This window comes from Rhinopithecus bieti, unplaced genomic scaffold (assembly GCF_001698545.2).
Source record: "Rhinopithecus bieti isolate Rb0 unplaced genomic scaffold, ASM169854v2 scaffold_25396, whole genome shotgun sequence".
Classification (NCBI taxonomy): Eukaryota; Metazoa; Chordata; class Mammalia; order Primates; family Cercopithecidae; genus Rhinopithecus; species Rhinopithecus bieti.
In genome coordinates, this window is record NW_016812016.1 from 1,767,763 (window position 1) to 1,781,815 (window position 14,053).

Consider the following 14,053-nt stretch of genomic DNA (forward strand, 5'->3'; position numbering starts at 1 on the left):
TACCAGTTGTCGGCCTGGCGCGGTGGCTCATGCCTGTAATCCCAGCACTTTGGGAGGCTGAGGCGGGCGGATCATTTGCGGTCAGGAGTTCGAGACCAACCTGGCCAACATGGTGAAACCCTGTCTCTACTAAAAATACAAAAATCAGCCGGGCGTAGTGGCACATGCCTGTAGTCCCAGCTACTTGGGAGAGTGAGGTAGAAGAATCGCTTGAACCCGGGAGGTGGACGCTGCAGTGAGCCGAGATCGCACTATTACATTCCAGACTGGGTGACAGAGCAAGACTCTGTCTAAAAAAAAAGATACCAGTTGTCTTCGCCTTTAACTCCCTTATGATTAAAACTAAAAATTACTAAAGTGTAACAAAAGTGCAAAACAAGTCCAAATAAGGTTTGATTCTAGCCAATGTAACGACATTCCCGCACACATTTAAAACATCCAACACCCTATTAACCGCCTGGAGCTCCTTAGGGTTGCAGAGAAGGCCCTAGCGGAGTTCGCCACTAACAAGCTGTGATCATCTCTGCGACTCAGTTTGTTCGAGGGTAAAATGGATGAGTTAACTCATGCTTGACTGGGTGAAGCCAGGTCCTTGCTAAGGGCTGAAAAACTGGCTTTGGTCATCTGACCCCAGGAATGTGATCCTTGCCGCTGGCTTTAAATTGCTGCGATCCTCTTCTCTCCAGTTTTTCAGGCTATAAGGGTGTGTTCTAGTTTTCCTGAAACCATCCGTCCCTAGTCGCCCTCCATAACCTCTGCGCCACGGTCCACAACGTGGCTCTTCCAGACTAGGCGATCCCGGAGGCGGCGCCCAGGCCCCGCGGCCCCGCCCCTCCGCGCCGCCCGGCAGTCGCCAAACCGCGGCGCACGGATCACGCGGGCCGGTGCCGCTCTGGGCATGCTCAGTGGCCTGGCAGGTGGGGCCGCCGCGGAACTCCAGGTCCGGCCAGGAGCAGAGGGGCGGGGGCGAGAGGGAAGTGGGCGGGAGCCGGGATCTGAGTCGCCTGCGTCGCCGGCGACCGCGGAGTTCTGGGCTGGTGGGACCCCGCGCGGGCTGGGTCGGGATGAGCGATGGCATCGGTCAAGGTGGCCGTGAGGGTCCGGCCCATGAATCGCAGGTGAGTGGGGCCGCCCGCGCCCCGCCCCCTTGTCGCGCGCCCACCCAGAGGAAGCCTGTTTCCAGCTCCCCCAAAGCCAACCTGGACTTAAAAGTGTCACCGGCTGGTCCCTGGCCCACCGGGCCTAAGCTGTGGCCTCTGGGGGCCTGGAGGAGTTCGTGCACTGCTGTCCCGTTCACATTGCCCTGGAGAGGACCCTGGTGGTAAAGGAGAAGAGTCTATTAACTCCCTCCATCCTATTAACTTGAGCTTTTCCTGTTTCCCGTTTGAAAAACCATCAAGGGAACATTACCATGAAGATGTAAAATAGTTGGGGGGAAGGTGAGAGTGCTGAGGGGGGCACCACGAGCTGTCAGGCGAACCCCTCATTTCTGCCACCTCAGAAGTTCTCTTAACAATTAACCATGCTACTTTTTAATCTTTCAGTTAGAGATGATTTTGATTCCGTGAATGTCTAATCCATAACTTAGCAGTTCCTAACTTTATGTCAGAGATGACTCTGACTAAGTCCTGACTCCTAGAAAAAAGTCAAGGACGCTTTACACGTGTTTGAAATATTCTGATATTAAGAGAGAGGAAGAGTGTTACACGCAAAATTTAATCTTGTTATATATTTCTACAAAGTAATGCTTTTCAGAATCCTTATCTTCATTCACTGAAAAATAGTCTGTGCTCTCTTTTCAATGACCTCTTTTAATCAGTTTAGAAAGATTCTTTGGAAAAGTTACTTTTTAAATTGGTTTGATTTTAAAGAATGAAGTAGACCTAAATGGGATGTATCCTCAAAGGTGATAGGCGAGGTTCACACAGAGCCATTTGATTTTATTGACTTCTCTACCAAGTTGGTGGATATTTGACTTAACATAGGCCTTTTTTGCTTTTGTCATATCAACTTGTGGAGGTTAATGTTTGGTAGTTCTGACGCCTGATTGGGGCATCTGAAGACCATAAAATCAAAAGATTTCCAGAACTTTATTTGACTCATCTGAATCTGTTTCTTCTCTTGGCAAGTAGGGAATCATTATTTTGGTTTGTAATCATTAAAACCCAGTGTTTTAGAATCTGCTTTTGTGACTTTTGAGTTATTTCTAAATCTGTTTAGAGTAAGAGTTTGACTTTTTTGCTCTAAGGGAATATTTATGTTTCTGTGTACATTCAATCATAGAAGATAAACTTTACAAAGATTTTTCTGTATTATGGATTTTCATGTGTATGGAAGTTCTTTTTCTTCTTTGGAATAATATGAGCGTATGCTAGCAAATTGTGTTGTGTAACTTTAGAAAGTATTTGTTAAGCACCTACCAAACACATAGCATTGTGCTGGGTGCTGTCTGGGATACAAGGGGAATGAGACCTGGTGAGCCCGTGATCTGGTGAGAGAGGGATTATGTACTGGCATGAGTCTTGTGAAGTATTGGGCCTGCTGGGACAGGAACTGTGAGTTCAGTGCCTTGCCAGTGTAGGCCTGGAGCCCCGGGACATGGAGGGATGGCAGGAAATAAGTCCAGAGGCCTTGGGCTTTGAGGAGGCAGGTTCACGTGATGTTATTTATATTCTCAGTGGAGAACTCTGGTGGTGTCAAGATTGAGGTAAGAGGCAGGTGATCAGCAGTCTGAGCCAGAGGTGAAATGGGAAGGCAGGATAGTTACACGAAGACCATTCACTGGCAGAATTGGCAGGATTTGGCAGCTCACTGAATGGGAAGAAGGGGGAAGGATGCGAGCGTAGATTCATTAACTGAGGTTTGATGCTGAAGGAGGTGAGTAACGATTGAGGAAGGTGGACAATGAAGTTGGTGTGTTCTCTCTTGGATGTGGAGAGTTACATGAGATGCAATACGTGTCAAGTACAAGCACAGAGCAAGTGTTTCACGCATGTTGACCTTGTTCATTATCTGAAGTGTGGGAAGGACATCCATCCCTCTGCTAGAGGTGTTCAGCAGAAAGCTGAAAACGCGGGGTTAGGTCTCAGGTGATTTGAGGATCGACATTTGGAAATCTTTTGCACATAAATCACAATTTAAGGATGTTACGTGAGAATAAAAGGGAGGCAGGGATTGGACATTGGGATATGCCCCTCTTTAGGATTTCGGGGAGAAGATTGACTGGCAGTCCGTAGAGGAGAACCAGCACAGCAAATAGTCATGGCAGGAAAGGGAGAAGAGCATCCTGAAGGAGGTGGTGGTGGTTAGTGTCAAATATTGCCAGGATGATGAGAATAAGATGGTGTCATTGGTCTTGAAGACAAGGCTACTTGATAACCTTCCCAACAGTACTTTCAAGGAGAGTCAATGATTCAGAAGTTGGCAGTGAGTGGAAAGAGATATATAAATTGGCAACTGAATATACTTGACCTAATTTATAAGGAAAGACATGCATGCTATAATAGTGATAAAATGCCATTTTTTAACCAGCGAGATTGATGAATATTAACTGAGCATCAGTTGCTGGTAGATGAGTGATGAAACAGACGCCTCTGCATTGGTCACAGAAGCATAAAGGATCAAAACATCTGAAACTTTCATATTGGGAAATTTGACAGTAGCTGTCAAGATTAGAAATCTTCATACTTAAGCAAAAAATGCTTCCCTAAAAAAATTGGAAATCTATAAACTCTTTGATCTGACCATTTCTAGTTTTTCTAATTTCTAATTTTTATTATATGGATTATATTCCTGCCTACAAAGATCTGTGTGTAAAGATGATGATTTTTGCATCATCGTTTATAACAAAAAATCATAAATGACCTTAATATACAAAACTGGGAAATTTGTTAAGTTACGGCCTAAATCATTTGGTGGAATGTTATGCAAGTCTTAGAAAGAGGGTGTTGATCTTAAAAGAGTTCCAAGGTAGAGGATTGAGAAAAGCAAGATATCCACAGTGGAGTAAAGTTGTGTGTATGTGTGTGCTAACAAATGTACACACACACACACACACACACAGATTCATCTGTATGTAATGGTTTATAAGAAACCTAACACTGATACCTCTAAAGAGGAAGACTGATGATGAATCCATTAGGCAAAGGTGAAAGGCATTTTTTTCTTTTTACTGTTTGTTTTTTTCTCATGCATAGTTTTATAATTAATACTTAGAATTAATTATTGACCCAGCAATGCTTATTTAGGTAATTTTAAAAAGTCACCTACAAAATTCATTGGCACTGGAGAAGTTTCAGTTGGTTGTGAGGAGGATTGAAGGAAGTTGTTAATAATTTTTTAAATGTTAATCTTTAGAGTAGTGGAGCCTCAGGCAAAGGGAAAGCAACCTACAGAAAAACAGGTCCCAAGGTTATTGGAAAGTAAGGACTGCTGGTGGTGGAGTGTTGAGTTTGACTGAGTTTCTAAACTAGGGGCCTTTGCAGTAATCAGCGTTGTAAGGAATATGAGTGCTTGATTCAGGCTAAGATGTGATGAGATTATTTTTATTGCCTTGTGGCTTTCAATTATGTGGCAATAATACTCATTTCAAATGCGGAAGTGATTCTGTTGCATAGGCAAAATAGTAGCCACCTTTATTGAGACTTGACTCTGTGCCAGACTCTCTGGTTCCAGCTCCAGGTACAAAATCCAGTTTAATCTTTGCAGCCATCTTGGCATGTAGAGACTATTATTGTTATGCCATTGTACAGATTGGGAGACATAGTTTCTTGGTGTGTTTGGACTGCTGTAACAAAATACCATAAACTGGGTGGCTTATAAACAACAAGCATTTATTTCTCGTAGTTCTGAAGCTTGGGATATCCAAGATCAAGGTGCCAGCAGATAGGCTGTCTTGTGAAAGCCAGGTCCTCATACATAGTAGATTCCTGCTGTGTCGTCACGTGGTAGAAGGAGCAAACAGACTCCCTTGGGCCCGTTTTGTAAGGGTACTAATCCCATTCACAAGGACCTCATGACCTGATCACCTCCCAAAGGCCCTACCTCTTAATACTATCTCAGTGAGGGGTTAGGTTTCAATATTTGAATTTTAGGGGACACAAAACATTCAGATCATAGCACATAGTTAACTTGCCCAAAGTCAAAGTCAGTTTCTTAAGACAGTCGCAGCTATGCCATTTTTTTTGAGACAGGGTCTTACCCTATTGCCCAAGCTGGAGTGCAGTGGTGCAGTCATGGCTCACTGCAGCCTCAACCTCCTGGTGGGCTCAGGTGATCCCCCTGCCTCAGGCTCCTGGGAGTAAGTGGGAGTAGGTGGGATTGTTGGTGCACACCACCACACTTCGCTAATTTTTAAAATTATTTATAGAGACGGGGTCTCCCTATGTTGCCCAGGCTGGTCTCAAACTCCTGGGCTCAAGTGATCCTCCCACCTTGGCCTCCCAAAATGCTGGGATTACAGGTGTGATCCACTAAAGAGTTGCAGTTGGGTGTGAAAAACACTGTTGTGGGTTCAGGTGAGATAGCGTGTGTGGATAAAGCTCTCCACACAGAGCCTGGCGTTCAGCAAGGGCGCCGTGAAGAGTGCTTGTTGTCATTACTGTTATTTTTACAGTTTAATAATTGTAACTTTATTCAAAAGCAAGTATTTAAAAAGTGCCAAAAAATATTTACTGAGTGCTGGTGATGTGCCAGCTTCATAGCTATGTTTTATAATGTGCTTGCTTATCTGATAACGTAAATTCACCCCATTCTTTCTCTTTTCTGACTGTTCTCAGCCTTTCTTCCTGATTGGCCTCTCAGGTAGCATCTAGTGTCAAGTCTATCAAGTTCAGGAGAGAAAAAGAAGAAAAAAACCACAGTGGCATTTTGCCTGGATTAGATATCTTTAGCGTGTACTGACGTCTTCCCCTTTTGAAAAGAAGATAGTGTCAAAGGGAAAGTTCATGGTTAGCCTCTTAGGTCAGTGGTGATGAGGACAAACGTGTCTTGTATTAAGGACAGGAGGTATCTGTCAAGGCACTGCCAGGTACCAGGTACTACGCTTCTTTTTTTTTCTTTGAGATGGGGTCTCGCTCTATCCGCCAGGCTGGAGTGCAGTGGGGCGATCTAGGCTCACTGCAAGCTCCGCCTCCTGGGTTCATGCCATTCTCCTGCCTCAGCCTCCCAAGTAGCTGGGACTACAGGCGCCCACCACCGCGCCCAGCCAATTTTTTGTATTTTTAGTAGAGATGGGGTTTCACCGTGTTAGCCAGGATGGTGTCGATCTCCTGACCTCGTGATTCACCCGCCTCGGCCTCCCCAAGTGCTGGGATTACAGGCCTGAGCCACTGCGCCCAGCCTGGCCCTACGCTTATTTCTTTACCTTGGCAATTGCATTTCTTCCTCCCACCAATTGACTGACTGATAAAAGCCCTCACTTTTTTTTTTTTTTTTTTTTTTTTTTTTGTGGGACGGAGTCTTTCTGTCGCCCAGGCTGAAGTGCAGTGGCACCATCTCGGCTCACTGCAAGCTCCATCTCCCGGGTTCACCCCATTCTCCTGCCTCAGCCTTCTGAGTAGCTGGGACTACAGGCGCCCGCCAGCACGCCTGGCTAATTTTTTGTATTTGTAGTAGAGACGGGATTTCACTGTGTTAGCCAGGATGGTCTCAATCTCCTGACCTCGTGATCCGCCCGCCTCGGCCTCCCAAAGTGCTGGGATTATAGGCGTGAGCCACTGCGCCCTGCCAAACCCTTACTTTTTATCCCCGTTTTACAGAGCGGGGACTGAGACCCCTCAGATAATAATGCTGGGTTGAGCCAGCTCCTCCGGTTCCCTTCAGAGCCCTTTGTGTAGAGACTTGTTGCCTCGGGCTTACAGATGACAGAAGCCCGTGGCCTCAGGGAAATGCCTGTTGGAGAACACACAACACAAAAGATAACAATAGAATCTGTGTACCATTGAGATGGAACCTCTAGGGAATTATGGAGGCTGGAGGAAGAGATCTCCAGGACTTCTGCAGTCTCTTTAGATAAGAGGGTGGAACTTGAGTTGAGCCCTGAAGGGGTATTACCAGTGACCTTATAGATAATTTCTGTTAGGTGCTTGGCTGATACTCTTTGGAAGTTGACATTGTCAGCCCATTCTGTAGATGAGGAACAAGGGCTCGGAGACTGAAATAAGGAGGTTGATTACTCAAAAATAAGTAAGACTGCCCAAGGTCACACAGCTAGTATACTGTGATGCTGGATTTAAACCCAAGTCTCCCCTACTCTGACTTCCTAAAGTCCTTTCATTATACAGAAGACTTAGTCAAGAGGTGGGCAGGGAGTGGCTGGAAGGTAGGAACACATTTACTTCACTAATGATTTTAGACAAATTGAAGATTTTGTAAGAATTAGTTGCAAGTCTGGTAGACAGGGTGTTGTGAGGACTTTTCTTTGTTAAGCCTGGGCATTTGGGTTTTTGATCTCTAGATCCCTGTGCTGGCTGGTATGATAACTGTCGGCCATCTATGTGACTAAGTTAACATAAAATAAAATAAAATAAAATAAGGATTTTAGTTAATTGCATTAGGCACATTTCAAATGCTCAATAGACACATATTCAGTAATGCAGGTATAAATATATCCACCGTCCTGGAAAATTCTCTTGTGCAACAAGACTGAATAAAGGCTTGAATTCCAGCTCTTTTACTTTCTAGCTTCATGCCTTGGCACTTTATTGAACATGTCTGTGCCTCAGTTTCTTCATCTGTGAAATGGAGATCTCCATAGGACCCACCTCGTGGGGCTGGAATGGTCATTGAATGAGGTAGCATTTCTTACAGTGTTGGGTCCAAAAGTAAGGGTTCTGTAAATATCAGGTATATTATTAGGCATTGTGAACTACTAATGGTTCTAAAACAGGGCTGTCATTTGCCATTTAGTGTTTTCTAAAGTTTCATCTAATAGCAATGTAGGGAAATAATAATACTAGCACCAGTAACGGTGAACTTTTATTTACCATTTGCCAAGGGCTGTGCAAAGTGCCTTTTATGCATTATTATCTCCCTGACTTTCCTGCCACCACTCTGTGACACAGGACTGAGGTTCAAGATGTCTGTCTGGGTGCTGACAACCAGTGCAGGAAGACAGTAAAGAGAACTGAAATATGACGCATGGTGATTGGATTCTGGGCTTGGTTGTAATTGGAAAAGGCAGAGGCAAGGGGCAAAACTTACAAACAAAGCCCTGAAGAAGCAATCACTATTTTCTGATTATGAAAATAATGTATGCTTATGAAACGTGTGTTATGCAGAAAAATATACCGAAGAGATCAAATCACAAATTGCTTATAATCCCACGATCTGGAGCTAACTACTCATAAACTTTTGGTGCGTTTGTACCTAGTCTTTTTCCCGTTTATGTAGGAACATAATGTACACACTTCTATATCCTGCGTTTTGCAGTTGCAAGAGACATTCTAAAGACCAGTCAGCAGGACATAGAGAAATGGGGAGTCAAAGATGATTCTGAGTGGCTTGGGGCCTTATTAAGTGGAAGAATGACCTTTCCCAAAGGCACCGATGCTGGCCCTGCGCGGGTCGGGGTGGGTGGAAGGGCTTGGTGGTCTGTTGATTTGTTTCGGGGTGCTGGTGGGAACACCGGGCAGTAGAAACTCAGGTGAGTTATCAGCTCTGCGGATGTGCGTTTGCAGGTGGGTCACCGGAAGTGATAGTTGCTGTGGTGGAAGTGAGTTCTGTCTCCTAGGAAGAGCCCAGTAAAGAAGAAACAGAGAGGGTAACAGCAGTGCTGCATGAGCCAGGTTCAGGCTGGAGCCCTTCACTGGGCTAGCCGAGTGACTGGGCAAGCTGATTTTCCTCTTTAAGGCTCAGGTTCTGTTTTGTAAAACAGTGATTCTCAAAGTGTGGCCCGGGGACAACTGGGTGTCACTGAGACTCTTTCATAGGGGTTCACAAAGTCAGAACTGTTTTCACAGTACTACTAACATGTTATATTTCATTTTTTCATTCTCTTGTGACGGTACAGTTGAATTTTTCAGAAACTACATGATGTGTGATGATGTCATGGCTCTGTGGGCTGTGCATTTGGTTTAAAATTTTAACAGTTTTAATTTCTAATATGGTAACTATCAGTAGATAATTGATGTTAATAAAAGCTCTTGGGTCTCCTCAGTAATTTTTGAAGCCCATAAAAGCGTCCTGAGGCCACAACATTTGAGAACCACTTCTGTAAAATAATGCTGTGTAAGTAGTTGAGATCAGATGAAATAAATAAATACATAATAACTGTCCACTAAATCATAGTTACTATAATTTTTTATACTCACTATTGTTACTGACAGCCAGATTTCGGGAGGTAGGAGTGGAGGATCAAGTTGGAGATAGAAGGGACGTGGAGAGAGGAAGGCAGGAAGGCAGGAGAGTAGAATGTCATACCCAACCGGGGGGCTCAAGGCTTGGGAGGAGAGAAGGTCGCCAGTGCGGAAGGCTGCACAGTCAGGCGGTCGGGCTCAAGTCTCTGGAGGGAATTGTTCTAGTTGAGGGGTGGGAGGCAGTGCCATGTTTGTGGGAGGTGTGTGCAGTGTGATTGGGCTGTGAGGGCGTTGGAGGTGGCCTGTTGCTGCCTTTCCAGTTAATGGAGAGATGAAAGGAAGGAGAGAGCCTTGTTTGTGTTCACCTGTGCAGAGGTTGACTCCTGTAATCTTTTGAAACTTTTTTACTCCTTGTTTGAGGCATGGCCTGGTCTGCATCCCTGGATCCCAGCCCTTACCTGGACATGACAAACCCAGGCTCAGCAGACGACAGATTTTTTTTGTTTGTTTGTCTCTTTTTGTTTTGAAGAAGAGAAAAGAAAACAGGGAGTTGGGGTTGGTGAAAGAAGGCTGGAGGAGCAAGGGAGGAAAGGTGCTGCTGTCTGGAAAGAGAAAGGAGGGAAGAGTTGCTGCTGTTGCTGACTCCTTGAGTTGGGAGCACGTGGAAGTTTTTTCTTTCTTTTAGGTGAACTTGATAAGTAATGTGATGCAAGTGCCTGGTGTTTTTCCTTATGCAATATTTTAAAATATCTTTGTGTGCAAAATACACTTATACAAGATGTATTATTAGTTTAAAAGGTGCTCTTGAGTGACAGACTGTTTACTAAACATATTTTGGTTTTAAACTTCTATTGCTTTATTTTAAACATGGAAACTGTGTGTGTGAGCTTGAGAGTGGAGTGGGAGAGAGTGCAATGGCAGAGATAGAGTGTGTATGTGTTTCTTTTTGCCTGTCAGAGAGAGAGAGAAGTTATTTAGAAATGTCCAGTTGTGTGATATATAGCACTTTGGTTTAAAGTTGATTTATATGATGCTTCCTTGTTTCTTGACTATTTTTCTAAGTTATTTTGATAGCTTTGTGTTTGCATATTCTGGAATTGGGATGCCCTCTTACTGAAGCTTGTTTTGTGAAAGAGAATATGTTAATTATACTTGTACCTATAGCCTGGGAAAAGAAGTAATAGTGTTTTAGCCCCTTCCTGAGGACTGAGAGATTTATTTTGGTGGCTTTGACTGCCTTTCCTCAAGTTCAAGTTATAAAAAGACAGGGGAAAAAAATCCTTCCAGGGAGGTTGGTCAGCACTGGCTCGGACTTAGCCCGCACATTCATCCAAGCACAAAGGAGGTAACCACCAGTGGGGCCAGGGAGCTTGCCTTCAGTCACTGAGCAAGCTGAGCATTTGTGGTTTTTGCTCTGTCCATTTCCAAATGTATTCATTTTTCATTGTTGCTATCCAGAAGAGAGGAAATAGCTGTTTCTGTGATCAGTCATTTATTCATAGACTCTTTAAGTACATTTCAGTGGGATATGTAGAATTTAAAGTAAATTGAGAAAGTTAATGCTTTCAGTGTAATGGTTGATCAGTAATTTGGTCACTAATTACTATTTCTGGCCACTCATTCACTTGCTAGGAATTCTGCTAAATCCTGCGCTGTTTTATCTAATTCACTTCTTCACAACAGTTCTATAGGGGTGAACACCATTAGATTCGTCTTATAGATGGGAAACTGAGTCTCAGAGACAGAACCTGTCTTGTATGCCCGTCTTCAAAGAAGGCTTTATTACCTTTGATTTTCTGGCTTGGTAACATTCCCCTTTTTATGGATGTATATGTGTGTGTATGTGTGAATATATTTTTGTTTGCTTATTATCTCTCAAACTCTCTGAGAGGCAGTCACCATGTAGGTCTTGTTCATGACTGTTTCCCTGGGGCCTGGCACTGTGCCAGGTAGACATGAGCACTCAGAAAGTATTCATTGCATTAATAAGTATCTCCCCTCACCCTTCACACATGCCTTGCACTTTCTGTGGATGCTCGTGAGGGATTGGGAATCCCTAGTCGTGGCATTTATTGCATGTCTCACATTGTTCTCCGTGAAGAGGAAAAGAGCATCTTGACAATCCTCCTACTGGGTGTTAGGAAGACGCGAGGGGTGACAGAGGGCTGAGCAAGAGCCTGGGTAAAGAAGGACAGCTTCAGCTCTTTCCCGTGTATTCAATTTACTTAATATTACACTCGCAATAAAGATTAAGATTACTTAAGATTACACACCCAATGTATATTATGATTATCCCTTAAGGTTAGAGAGTTGGAGGTACAGCACTATACTGTGTTAAAATGATACATAGTTTATAGGGCAGAATACTCTTGTTTCTTTCTTCAGAAAAAGTATTTAAAAAATTTTATTTTGAAATAATTGTAGATTTATAGTAAAGTTGCAAAATAGTAGAGAGTACTCATATATGAACTCTTCACTGAACTTCTTGTGATATTATCCTTTATGTAACCACAGTACGATGATCAAAACCAAGAAATTAACTAAACTTTATCTAGATTTCAGTGGTTTTCCCACTAATGTCTTCCTTCCAGTTCAGCATCCGATCCAGTATCCTACATTGCATCTAAATGTAGCATGTCTCCTGAGTCTCCTCTGGTACGTGACAGTTTGTAAGTCTTTCCTTGTTTTTCATAACCTTAATTTTTGGAGAGTACTGGTCCGTCATTTTTTAGGATGATTCTCAGTGTGGCTTTCTCTGATGTTTTATCACAAATAAATTGAAGTTAAACAGTTTTGGCAAGACAAAACTGATTTTATGTCCATATGATACTGGGGTATGTGATGTCAATATATCTTATTATTGGTAATGTTGACCTTGAGTGTGTGGTTAAGGTGGTATCTGCAGAGTTTCTCCACTGTAATGTGTTTTTTTTTTTTTTTTACCTGTTTATAATTAATAAATATCTTGGGGGAGATACTTTAAAGTTGTTGACTTCAGTTTGCAAAAGAATTTTCCCCTCATGGGAACACATCTCAGATTTTCTAATAAAAGTTATTGTGAATATAAAAACTATTTAAAACATTTTTTTCCCTCTAACTTAGTGAGAAAGGATTTGTCATATCATTTGAAATGAAGGACGCTTGTGTTTTGGAAGGCTGATGATGATTGTATAGAACTGTGTGCTTCAAACAAGATTCACAGTAAGACATTCATCCACTCAATGCATGCTGATATTTTTTTTCTACTTTCTACTACTTTTTTTTTTTTTTTGAGACAGAGTCTTGCTCTGTGGCCCAGGCTGGAGTGCAGTGGCTCCATCTCTGCCCACTGTAACCTCCACCTCCTGGGTTCAAGCGATTCTTCTGCCTCAACCTCTTGAGTAGCTGGGATTACAGATACCCTCGACCACGCCCAGCTAATTTTTTTTTTTTTTGCATTTTTAGTAGAGATGGAATTTCACCATGTTGGCCAGGCTGGTCTTGAACTCCTGACCTCAGGTGATGCACCCGCCTCAGCCTCCCAAAGTGCAGGGATTACATACATGAGCCACTGCGCCTGGCCTCTCTCCTACATTTTTTTAAAAAAGATGATTGTTATTCACTAAAATGATTTTATGATTCATAGTTTGAAAAAACACTGATGAAGTGAATTTGTCATCCAGAGAAGAAGTTGGCAAAATCCAATTTTGTTATTTGAGACAACACTGAGACATCATGCCGTCAGAGTGACTGCCAATTCCGTTTCCTCTTGTTAGCTGGTTAGAATTTTTTTTTTTTGAGGTAATGTCTCACTTTGTCCCCCAGGCTTGAGTGCAGTGGCATGAAAATGGCCCACTGCAGCATTGACCTCCCAGGCCCAAGCGATCCTCCCACCTCAGCCTCAGCCCCCCAAGTAGCTGGGTAATTTTTGTATCTCTTTTAGACATGGGGTTTCACCATGTCACCTAGGTTGGTCTTGAACTCTTGAACTCAGGTGATCTGCCTGCCTTGGCCTCCCAAAGTGTTGGAATTACAGGCTTGAGCCATTGCTCAGACCAAGATTTTAAACTTTTAGGAGTATAGGATTCTGAACCCCGCATCGGGTGCCTGCTCTCAGGAACTTGGTGTCCTTTGCCCCAGGGGCCTGTGGTCTCACCTCATTGTGCCTGCTGATTCTTATTTTCCTGGTCTTATTGACAGAGTCTAAGCCATCACAGGGATTCTGCCTGGGGCACAGGTAAGTCACTGTGTGAACTTCCTCTGAGCAGGACCTAAAAGTTTCTCAGGGAACTGTCAAGAAAAAATGATTCTAGGTGACGGAGACTAGCTCAAAAGTGAAGCAATTTGCCAGATAAGGCTTTACAAAAATATTTGGTCTGTTCTCATCCTTTTCCCTGAAGTTGGTGTTTTCATTTGACCAGGTAGGTGGGCCCTTGTGAGAAGGTATCAGTTGTCCTTGGCTGGTGCCCACATGTGATGATTCAATTAAGGCGCTTTTCTTTCTTTTTTTAAAAAATATTTTTAACTTTTTATTTTGAAGAATTTGCAAAAATAGTACAGAGTTCCCATGTACCTTTTACCCAACTTCTTTGAATGTTATTTTCTCCTATAACTATCTTATAATTATCAAAACCAGGAAAGTAATTTTGATAAATTATTAACTAATCTGTAGACTTTATTCAGATCTCTCAAATTGCCCCAGCAATGTCTTTTATCTGGTCCAGGATCCAGTCCAAGATAACAAAATTCATTTTGTTATCATGTAAAACATTTTTTTC

At 43.1% G+C, this 14,053-nt stretch overlaps 1 protein-coding gene across 1 annotated transcript in view; it reads left to right on the forward strand.

The window, feature by feature from the left end:
* Positions 1-913: 913 nt before the first annotated feature.
* Positions 914-14,053, forward strand: part of KIF16B (kinesin family member 16B) — a 316,846-nt gene continuing 303,706 nt past the window's right edge. The window contains exon 1 of the mRNA XM_017895492.1: positions 914-1,118. Coding sequence (XP_017750981.1) covers positions 1,072-1,118 — 47 coding nt within the window. The 5' untranslated portion in view covers positions 914-1,071. The remainder of the gene's footprint in view (positions 1,119-14,053) is intronic.